Source organism: Patiria miniata, unplaced genomic scaffold (assembly GCF_015706575.1).
Source record: "Patiria miniata isolate m_02_andy unplaced genomic scaffold, ASM1570657v1 HiC_scaffold_22, whole genome shotgun sequence".
NCBI classification, from domain to species: Eukaryota; Metazoa; Echinodermata; class Asteroidea; order Valvatida; family Asterinidae; genus Patiria; species Patiria miniata.
Window position 1 is genome coordinate 16,396,916 of NW_024037061.1, and position 11,358 is coordinate 16,408,273.

Here is an 11,358-nt window from a genome sequence, read left to right on the forward strand (position 1 = left end):
TTTTTCAAAAAAAAAGAAAGACACAAAAAAAAGGAGGCAGCCTCCAAAAAGGAAGCTGGCGGGGATGTTAAACATGTTTTTTGTTTATTTGGCCTAAAGTACTCTGGTTGTTTTGTTTATTTGGCCTAAAGTACTCTGGTTGTACTCAGAACCATACTTCTTCTTTTTATCGAGCAAGTCTCTTCACACAATGTGTATCTGTTCACTTGCGGGTCATTCTATAACTTTGGGGTCCACTTTTTTTTTCCTGTCCCTGTTACATCCGACATGATTGTATGATTTTGATGCACTCCATAATTAATTTTGACAGTCACAGACAGACAAAAAATCAACCCTCTTCCCTGCCATGCCTTTTACACAGGCTAGTCACCAACAGTCATATCACATTTCAAGCAAGCACTGTGACTAGTCAAATTCAGTCAACTGACAAAAGCAGGCAAGTGGTAGGCACGGCTGGCGTATCAAGCACCTACAGTCAAAGCAAAGCTGTATCAAGTTACATAAACAGCCACAGCCAGTCAATCCTGCTTTATATAGGCAGGGAGCACTCAACCATTAAAAACAGTCCCTTGACTGATTTTCACTTAAAGGACAACTGTGCACAGAACGTATGTTTGCTTCCAGGGTTTTAATGCAGTCGTCCTCCAAGAGTGATTATGAATTTAGCAAACTAATCGTTTGAGGTAATTCTTCATGATATTTGAAAATTACAAAATACCGAGGTTTAAACGAGGACAGGAAAATTCAACCTTCGGACCCTAATTGTTTAGAACGACCTTTCTGTCAAATGAAGACATTGTGTTGCCTGAAAAAACAATGCATCTTTTCCATGCCTTTGTCATTTTTGACTTTTTAGCATGTTCAGTAACACATTGTTTTGTACCATTTTTGCCTTATACCAATGACTTATTACATGTATCGTTACCTCAGCACTCAATTTACCAAGCCCCAAGTTGTCGTTTTCAAACGCAAATCATTTATCTTTTTCTGATTCACAAAAAGTCTACTTTTTCTGTTGATATTTTAATTTTTTTAATTTTTAAATTTTTCAGGCTTTCAAGCAGACCCAGGTGAAAAAGTAGAACAGCGAGATCACCCCCGCCAAAAAAAAAAAAACAGGATAAAGTAGGACTTTGGAGGACAAAATCAGGATAAAAGTAGGACTTTTGCGGGCTTTCAGGAGTAGTTTTCGTTGATACCCATGTCCACAGCATCATAAGCCTCATTTGGCATGTTCTGTACTCACAACACTTGTGCTCCAACACCTGTGGTCATCCTCAACTAAAGCTCTTGGAAGTACAGTTACAGTACTCCTGCGCCTAAGCCGTTCATAGTGTGATTTCAATATGACAGTGTGTAACACTATTATGAGAAATATTCAATGAGATTTCATTTTTCGAAGTTGTAGGACAAAAAAAAGGAAAAAGCAAGGGGGAAAAAAAGGGAAAAACAGGAATACTTAAAAGCCTGATTTTTTAATAGTTTTTTGTAGAAAAGCTATTAGCCCTTGATCTCAATAATCACAATTTTCTAAAACACTTACATTGGAACAGTTCTTTCTTTGCACACTGTGAAAAGGCCCAACAAGGTACAAGAAATAATTAACAATTTTTTGGCAAAGTCTTCATGCATGTAGTTGGGCACGCAGCATAACAATGATAATTTATTGAGGGGGGGGGGAGGTGTACTGTATGTAGATTTGCTAAATTGGCAGTGGGGCTTGGTCATACCATTGGAAGGAATATGCATTGGCAAAGAAGTAGGTAAACACACTTAAAATCTTAGTCAAGATGCTCATAGCTTTGGATTTTCTTTACTTTTCAGTATGCAATCATGGCACTGGGCCCTGGCATGTAGTAAGGATTTCCTGACGATAATGCACACATTTTTTTATCATTGTGTCGGTGTAGCTGTGTATAAACATCAGAAGCTCATTCTACCTGAAACCCAGGAAAATAAGGATGTTGTCTGGCTTTCAGAATTCCAGTGCTTTTTCCTCGTTTCTAAATAATTTTAGGTCTCAATTTCCATACAGCATAGCTAAAGTACTGAACGTTACAATCTGCAAGTTTGAGGTCAAAAGTATGCTTTTGAACACCAGTTTCAAAGCAATGATTTCACAAGGATGATGGTGATGATGACTCATATAGAGCCGGTGTCCGCATCTTCTGTGCGCTCATGTTTCACTCGTTCCAGCATAAACTACAAGTGCAATCAGTTCAATACATGTAAGTCGCGGAGTACTTTATTTCCCAAGGCACACATGTTCACATTGTGTTCATGAAGTTGGGTCAAGTTGTAACCTCACTGTCAATTAGTTAACATGTATGCTATCGCCTTCATTTTTGGTTTTACATTATTGGTAATTTTTGTTGCACACAGCGAAAAAGACAAGTTACATGTAACTCTGTTAATATACAGCTAAACCGACCAAAATGATAAAAAAGTGTGTTTTAGCGTAAGAAGATCCCGACTCCCTATCTGTTGCGGGGTTCAAGCACAGAACACAAACTCAGTTCTACTCCCAGCTTTTTAAAATTCCTGAGATTCTGCTGCCAAAAGGCACAATCCAGCCACATCCACTCAAGATTATGTACACATTCTGTATCTTTTGATTCCTCATTCCTTCCCGAAAAAATTGTCAAAATGAGGATACTTTTTTTAAAAAATTTTTTTCTCGAGTTTTTCCACATGTATATTTGCCGACCCTCTCATATACATACGAGTACATACGAGTAGAAAAAACCACACACATTCTTTTAGGACTAAAAAAAATGGGGACATCCCACCTTTTGTATTTAATCCCTCCCAACCCCCCAAAACCCCCGTTTCAAGACTCTTGAAGAGAGTTGTCAAAATCTTCCTTGCAGTCCAAAAAACGTCCCGTGGAATTCTCAGTTCCCCCAGTTGTCGACAAATCCTTCAGGAAGAGTGTACAGCTAAAATGGTCGCACCCACTTACCTCACACCTTCTATCGCAGACATGATTTTCCAAAACATTGTGTGTCAGTATTCTTAAACAATCGCCAGTTTCTATATACAAGTCCAAAAAACGCTGTCGCCTCTTTTCCAGAGTCGTAAGAGATGTCGTCCTGATCACAGATCGGTTGCGAGTCCTAATAGTTCCGTCGCTCACATTGCATATAAAAAAAGTTCCACAATGTCGACAGTCATTTCCAGTCAACTTGGCTGCCCTCAGAAATGTGTTCTTCAAATCCAAGGATCCAAGGAAAATGTCAGTCAAAATCTGTAGAGGGATTAATAATAATATTCATAGAAGTCCATAGAAGTTATAGCTATATTCGACTGGGTTGGAGAAAATTTAGCAGAGCGGCATCGCGTAAAAAAGTCGTGATTGCGAGATATAACAAAATGTGATAGTGATAACAAAATTTATCTTCAAGCAAACTTGAATCCTCCATCCTGATTGGTCGATCCTTGGCAACAACAGTGTGATATGAGGCTGTATTGCACGGTCCATATCGCACCCTGCGTACTGCGCTATTGCAAGATGCGAGCGACATTCCAGCTGCATGCGCTAAACTGCTGAAAGGTTCGTGTAAAGCGATGGTCCAACTTTACTGCGCGTCAAGTTTGCTTGAAGATAAATTCGTTATCACGCTCGCGCTCGTGGAACACGGAAAATGTAGTGCGTCTGTGTCCCACATATACCACTTGGCCGGACACAGTTGGTGACCACAGAGGAATTTCAGCCTTGAGGTGTTTGACCTGATGGATCTCACTACACTGAGCTGGCTTGTCATTTTGAATTTTTTTTTGACAAGTATTGCATGTTGCTGTGTTTGGCAGGGTTTCTAGCCAAAATACCCAAGGGGATTAGGGATACTACAAAAGAATAGTTACATGCAAAGGACCTTTGGTGTTCCTATTTTAAGCAGTGTTCTCCGGGATTGGTTTTTGACAGACTGGCCATTTTGTTATCACGACTCTATTAGTTATCCCGTGAGCGCGAGTAGAACTACATTATTCCGTGTTCTACTCGCGCTCACGGGATAACTAATAGAGTCGTGATAACAAAATGGCCAGTCTGTCAAAAACCAATCCCGGAGAACACTGCTTAAAATAGGAACACCAAAGGTCCTTTGCATGTAACTATTCTTTTGTAGTATCCCTAATCCCCTTGGGTATTTTGGCTAGAAACCCTGCCAAACACAGCAACATGCAATACTTGTCAAAAAAAAATTCAAAATGACAAGCCAGCTCAGTGTAGTGAGATCCATCAGGTCAAACACCTCAAGGCTGAAATTCCTCTGTGGTCACCAACTGCAGCACCATACAACTGTGGCATTATTGAAGGGGACCGACTCTTTATTGTCTCAACATTGACCGTTTATGCACTGGTGTTGCTAGTGCAATGCAGCAAGGTCCCACAGACTATTACACCCGATGCACTGTGTTGCGCCTGGCAGGGTTAGGGTTAATTTAGAAATGTATTGGACTTCATTGTCGACGGATCACATCAAGGAATTCAAAACGTAACCTAAAAAACCCTAAAAAACCCTAAAAACTGAGCTACTCACCCACTATAATAACTCTTGGCTCTTTTTGACAGTTCTGCGCACATTGCGTTTGAATGCACCTTGGTAGTCGTCCCTCCACTCTTTCTGTTAAGGGGAAAAAAGAGCAACTTACTAAAGTGAAAAAAGGATGAACATTCATCCCTAGTACACATGCATTACTTCTGATAAAATTGTTTTGAGAAAATGAGGTTTTTTTTAAGATTTAACTGGTTTTTGTTGGTCTTAAAGGGAAGATACAACATTTGCAAACATCAAAAAACGAAATGATCAAATAATCACGAAATACCTTACTGGATTGTTAGGGAATGACAGTCTAAAGCATCCTGTAAAATTGTGGCTCCTGGTGTGCTGACATTTTCAAGAAACACTGTACTTTTCCAACGCTGCTCGGCCGACCAGCGTTGGAAAAAAAAAATCGCTTTTTTCCAAAACTGCTCCTAACTTTTCACTTTGTTATTCCACACTTTCTTTGCATTTGATTACACACCTGTGAAGGGGTACAAGCCTGCTAGAGTGATTCTTTGACCTTACAATTCCCCAAAGTCTTTACATTTCTCCATTTAATCTTAAAAGTGGGGTCAGGGAACCAGACTACATGAACATGATAGGTTTTCTTGGTTTTTCCAGCATCTACAAGCCCAAAACGTGAAACAAGTCAGTTTAACAATATTTGCTATAACATACTAATCCTCCAAATCCATTTATTTCTGAAAATTGCAGCAAAAGCAAATGTTGTGCATTCCCTTTAAGCCTGACCTGCTGTTTTATGATATTGAGGGCCACAAGGGAGAGAATTTGCCCAATGGAGGTAACAGAATACACCCTATGGGCAATTCAAAACACGGCTGATCAAAAGTGGAAAATCTATGACATCTTCAGAACTACAAGTATCGCAACCTCAAATGTGGTATCAAATAAAAGGGGACAAGAAGACTTTTCATTTGAGTGCCTGTGAGATGGAATATGGTCAATCGTATTTTTGGGGCTAAAATTATGGATTTTAGGTGGTCATTTTGGCATCTTGTTTTCACATGTAAATGCAAGTGTTATTGTTAGTTTTTTGTTTCTAAGGCACAGAAAAGGTTCATATTCTATGCCAATAGAATTTGTTTGTTTGATTGATATTAAGTTTATTTATGTTTTAAACTGTAACGTGACACCTGACGCTCATGCTTAGATGCTGCGGCTTTGTCCATATTCTCAGTGCTCTCGAAAGTGGTAAAAAATAGCGCCCTCTCTTGTTTGCGCATGGAATCCATAATGCAGGCATGCAACTGGGAAGTCACAAAAAAGAGGAAATTCAAATCTTTCTAAGACTTTGTACAGTGTTTTTCTATTTTCAATGTCACACATGGGAAGTAAAAAAGAGGAAATCAGCTGATCCGAGGAAAAGTTGCATGCCTGATAATGGCCCCTGCTCTCAAATCCTCCCCCACGGTGGCCTCTCAAGCCCCTCCCATCGAAAAGAAAACCCACATGTGATTCTCTTACCCCTGCGTCTACATTTGCTGGAGATTCGTCGTTTGGGCTAGACAGCATGGATATAACGCTAATGAGGATGGATTCGATGCTGTGTACAGGCCGCCAACGCTCTGAGGCTTCCTCATACCCCCACTTGTCATCCCCCGGCTCATGGAGGATCGAAATGCACACATCGCCATTCTTATCAACTGTCAAACGAAAGATTGTAATTAAAAAAGTTCATCACGCTTAACATGTCATCACTTAGCTTGAGTGTTTTGTAGTTGTATAAACAATAAGAATTCTAAGAAAATGACTTAAAAATTTTAATAGTGAAAAATGACTTTTCTTAGAATTAAGTAAAAAACTGATTTTATATTTCAGTGATTCTATTCCAACACACGTACAATTTGCACACATTACTTTAACCCTAACTCCCCAGCCTAATTTACTAGGAACCATACCCATTCTGGGAAATTCCAACACCCACATGGGAAATTGTACACACACACTGTTGGACTTAGTTTCTGGAGGTATGCCAACCCCAGTGTAAAAGACCATCGGTTTAGGGGTACTGTACCTATCCCAAAAGAGTTAAACACAACCTGCTGTTGAACTTTGATGGGTTGAGTTCAGTTATGGTTAAAGAGATACTACCACCGATTTATTTGTATACAAAAATTTGATTACGAACCCATCTTTGGAAAAAAACACATCAAAGTGAACTGGTCAGCCCAATTTTGGGAAAAACGTGCATTTACACCAGTGTTGTAGTCGAGGCCACAACCTCCGAGGCCGAGGCCAAGGCCGAGGCCACAACCTCCGAGGCCAAGGCCGAGGCCACAACCGCGAGGCCAAGGCCAAGGCCGAGGCCAACACCTCCGAGGCCAGCTATCAAAACACGTAATAAAATATTAATCACTAAAACAAGGCTAAGATTAGGTTGGAGTTTTAACATCTTTTTAGTTGAATTCACTGAGTTTTGGAGTGCCTGGCTTACAAATTTACAGCTTGCAATGGGTTTCCTCTTGTAGGGAGTCCGGCGAATTTTATTTTTTAAAGAAAGAAATCTCAAGTTTTGTATCACTGAAAGCAAATTACACAACAAAATCAATGGCGTTTGAATCAGGCTCATAGGTGTTTGCCCTTTGGAGATACAACAATTTAAATTGCCAAATTTTGAGTTTCTATTCTGTAAGATTTACCTCATTTACTTTTAGCATGTTTTATAAATCTTATTTTCAAAACCTATCAAAATGCTTAATATCATAGGAATCCCCATTAAATAAACAACAACTTCATTTTTGAATCAGGTTTTTACCACTCATAACCAAAAAGTTACGACCCCCCCCCCCCCGACCTTCGCACTGTCCAGGCGTGCGCCGAGCAAACACCGCGATGCGACCAGACAATGCCAGACGGCCCGCCGTTACGCACGGGCAAAGCATAGTCCAATCCCGCTCCACACAACGGGATAAGTGTCCACGCATTATCACTGTTAATACCGCGGTACCAGACAAAGTCTGGCAATGGCCAATCCCGCTCCAAGCAACACGGAACATGCGTGCATGATATCACTCAGTTCATCAAAATGACCATGAATTCTCGGATCATCCGATTTGAATCCAATGGCTTCGAAGAATTTTAAGATCATGGCAAGAGGTAGGGAGTCCAGAGGTTTTGGCCGTATATCTGTAACCACGCAATATTAGTCAATTTCAAACCGTGCTTATACATGTAATAAGTATCAACATGGCTCTTAAAATACAAAAAGTATCCTGGTACCACGAGGAATACTGACTCCTATTATTAAAACATTCATTCAGAACTTTGCATTCAATTGGATGGAAAAACGAATTCTGAAATCGCGCTTTCCATATCAACCATTTGCGCCAAACATTACCGTGTGAGCCGGAACTTTCATTTAAATCATCGTGTAAAAATAAAATCTACTTGATAAATCGCAATTGTTTTTATCATATCTTTATGAGAAAAAAAATGGTACGGACTAGTTCACTCGATCGTACCCAGAAAGTTCAGACTTTTACTGAAACAGTGGCCTATAAAACGAAATGATTAAGCTTGCCGCACCTTGCCGCAAATCATTTTTAAAGGTCGGGGTACAGAGGCGAAACGAGAAAATTTTGTACAACACTGCAACCAGACTAGTCTACTACCACATGTTATTGTACACAAATGGGATTGGTGCCAGACTTATGTAGTCTGGCACGTGGTAACAGTTATAACGCTTGCACGCACGTGGAAAGCTGAAGCGCAGGCTAGGCGAAGATGCTACGTACGTGAGTACGTTCAATGCAACCATTTCCAGTTCATTCGTGCGTACATTGTAACTATATGCGTTCGTTTCACAGAACCCACTGCGGCAGAATCTCGAGGGTTTGGTACGGTAAAAAATGAAAATTAATTAGATTAGAAAACACATCAAATTGGGTGGCCTCGAGCCGGCCTTGACCGATTCGCCGAGGCCGGAAGGCTCCGAGGCCAAGGCCGAGGCCTTGCACCTCCGAGGCCAAGGCCGAGGCCATGAAAATCGGCCTCGAGGCCGGCCTCGAGACCTCCAACACAGATTTACCCCCCTTCCCATAAAAATGACCTGGAAAAAAATTTAAAACTTAAAAAAAAAAAATCAGTTTTCCTCTTCAGTTATGATCCTGAATAGCTTCAAAATCCTCAAAACAGGGATGAAAAAGAAATAATTTCCTGTCATCGACGAAATATCAAAGCTTGTATTTGAGATACAGTTCACTTACTGTTTGGATGCCACATTTCTGAGACAAACCTCATCTTTGGAGGACTGTTAGGGTAGTTCTGAGGGAAAAGCAACTCGGCCTTGAAGAAGCCACCCTCACTGTAAACAAAACAACAACAATAATTCAAAGGTTTTATGACTCTTTTGAAGTTCAGACTGGATAGTACTTTTTGATTTTTAACCCCAACTCCCTAGGCCTTTTTGCTAGGATGTAGCCTCAAACCTGCAAAATCCTCCAATTGGCCTCATGGAAAAATAGTATAAAGCCTCAATCCTGCAAATTCCTCCATTATTTCTTGAATATGGTCCGTGGAGGGTTGACCACTGCCTGAATACTGCAAATTCCTGCGGCAGTGACTGTCAATATGTTGAGGCTTGGCCAGTGACATCCTGGAGCAGTACGGAGGATTTCAAACATAATCCAGGCCTATTTTTATGCATGGCTGAGCAAGAAGAAAACACAAGTCTTGACAAAGTGCATCCTACGAAATCAGCAACGCACTTTTGCCATGTAACCTCAATCCTCCAAATTCCTCCACTTTGGCAAAGAGGATTTTGAAAGGTTCAGGGCAGTTAGGGTTAATCCAATGGTTCAGTGACTCACAAGTAGGTGTCTGGGGGACCGTAGATGATCACCTCCCATTTGAAGAGGTCATCATCTTCACTGAGTCCCGCTGAAAAGCCTTGAGTCCCGTCTTTGCTTTCCATCTCTGAAAAATTGGCAATCAATGGCAAGTTACAGATAAATCAAACAACTCGCCACTTCTTTTTTTTTAAATTAGGCCCAGTTACAAAAAACACTTATTGAGCATATTCACATTTTTATAAACATGTATCTGGGGTGTTTTTTTTTTTTTGGGGGGGGGTCCTATTCAATATGTCTGAATTTGTTTACGACATTTTGATTCCTCTGTACAAATTCATGGACATGATGGCCAGGTTGGCGTAGTGGTACTTTCCTCGCCTTCCACCGCTGTGACCCGGGTTCGATTCCTGCCTGGGCCAATATGTGGATTGGGTTTTCAGTCCCTACTTGATTCTGTGGGTTTTCCTTGCAATGTTCTTCTGGATGGAGTTTTCCTCCCAAATCTACTAAAACTGTAAATTTCTTCACATTGTCTTCTCTTTACTGGGCCCAGCGCCCCTTGGGAGACCAGTGGGTTCCAGTGAATGAACCCAGTTAATAATAATAAGAAATAAATAGAATAAATAATTTCTTTTGAATTTCAAGTTCGTCTGTCACTTTCGTGTTCACGTTTGTCTTATGCACCTGTCAAATGTCTTCCCCCCCCCCCACGCTGTTCCAGGTCCGATGTTGGGGTTTGGTCATGTTTTTATGCCCCAGCCCAGGGGAAGGGTGGGGATTTTGGTCACTCAAAAACATTGTTACCATTGGCGTACTACATGGAAAGGCAATCATTAGTGTGCCCCACGTATGTATGTCGGACATTGTCATTTAAATTTTGCCCGAGGGGTGGGGATTTTGTCACTTCAAAAGTGACAATCCCCACGTTTTGGGTGGGGCTGCGGGGAGGGGGGGGGGAGGTGAGCTTTTTTTTAAACAATTGATAGGCGCATTATTAATAATCGAGTTAGGCCTACAATTATTAAACCTCAGATTCAGAAGTAAGGCTCAGTCCTCAAAGTGTGTTATTGGAAAAAACTTAAGTCAAGCCCCCCAAAAAAAGTCTCCGGTTTCTGGTATGCGCGCGCGTCGCCGTAGCCTTGCGCGTCGGCAACATGAAAAAAAAAATTTCAACGAAAGATGTCTCAAAACCGCCAAACTCACTTGGTTGACTGAAATCCTGCTGCTGCACAATTTTAACGTGTTTTTAGAATGGGTTATGGTCGAGAATAAGCTTTATGTGGCCTCTCTGGACTCCCATATATTTGCACTAAGTTTAGTCGGGCACCATTTACGACACTTGAAGCAAAAAAATCAGGTTAAAAAAAAAAAGCCGCGTCGCCGCACCACTTTTTGGGCAAGCTCCATACCAGAAACCGGAGACTTTTTCTTTGGTCTCATGTAAGTTGATTTCTCAAAATCAAAAGTGCCACTTCCTGCACGAGGCCCATACGCAAGAAGTACAGTGCTGGGTTGGTTTTGTAATAATAGGCTACAGACAGTACATTGCGAGTTATACTGCAAATGAAAAGTGCGTAAACCTATGACGCATTTATTTTGTATTAAAACCGCACACTGTGCACAGCACGGGAAAATGACGGGAACCAACAAAAATGCCCTGTTTATTCCATTACCTAACAAGTTATGGGCGTCAGATTTTGTCAGAATATCACCCGAAAATTGGTTTTACCTTTCAACTGCTTTTTGAGTAACATACTGGCACCAGTAGTCATTGTCGGTCATTGAAATCTGGAACAAAGTCACCAGAAAAAGACAACAGGAGCGAAGATGGCCGTCGATGGTACCGCGGGTACAACGCATGCGCGAATTCAGTCGGTATACGTACGCATAAAAGTCGCAGCGCACCATACGTTCGAGTTCGATACGGTCTCGATCGCGGGACACTCTTGAGCGATATCGGATCGCGACGTACTCGGACAGAGGTACGTGTGAGTAAATGG

General features: G+C 41.1%; 1 protein-coding gene across 1 annotated transcript; it reads right to left on the reverse strand.

Annotated features, from left to right (window-relative positions):
* Nucleotides 1-1,456: 1,456 nt before the first annotated feature.
* Nucleotides 1,457-11,259, reverse strand: LOC119730540 (ubiquitin-conjugating enzyme E2 G1-like). The gene is made up of 6 exons (XM_038203513.1): nt 11,088-11,259; nt 9,377-9,482; nt 8,774-8,871; nt 6,033-6,211; nt 4,542-4,625; nt 1,457-3,247 (listed from the first exon to the last, which is right to left on the reverse strand). The coding sequence occupies exons 1-5, from the start codon at nt 11,128-11,130 to the stop codon at nt 4,545-4,547; spliced, it is 507 nt and encodes a 168-aa protein (XP_038059441.1). The 5' UTR covers nt 11,131-11,259; the 3' UTR covers nt 1,457-3,247; nt 4,542-4,544.
* Nucleotides 11,260-11,358: the final 99 nt, after the last annotated feature.

Coding starts and splice junctions, on each gene's coding strand:
- LOC119730540 (XM_038203513.1), bottom strand. CDS start 11,130: ATGACTACTGGTGCCAGTATGTTACTCAAAAAGCAGTTGAAAG. Junction 6,212..8,773: donor AGAAATGTGGCATCCAAACA/GTAAGTGAACTG, acceptor TTCGTTTGACAG/TTGATAAGAATGGCGATGTG. Junction 4,626..6,032: donor CAGCAAATGTAGACGCAGGG/GTAAGAGAATCA, acceptor TCCCCTTAACAG/AAAGAGTGGAGGGACGACTA.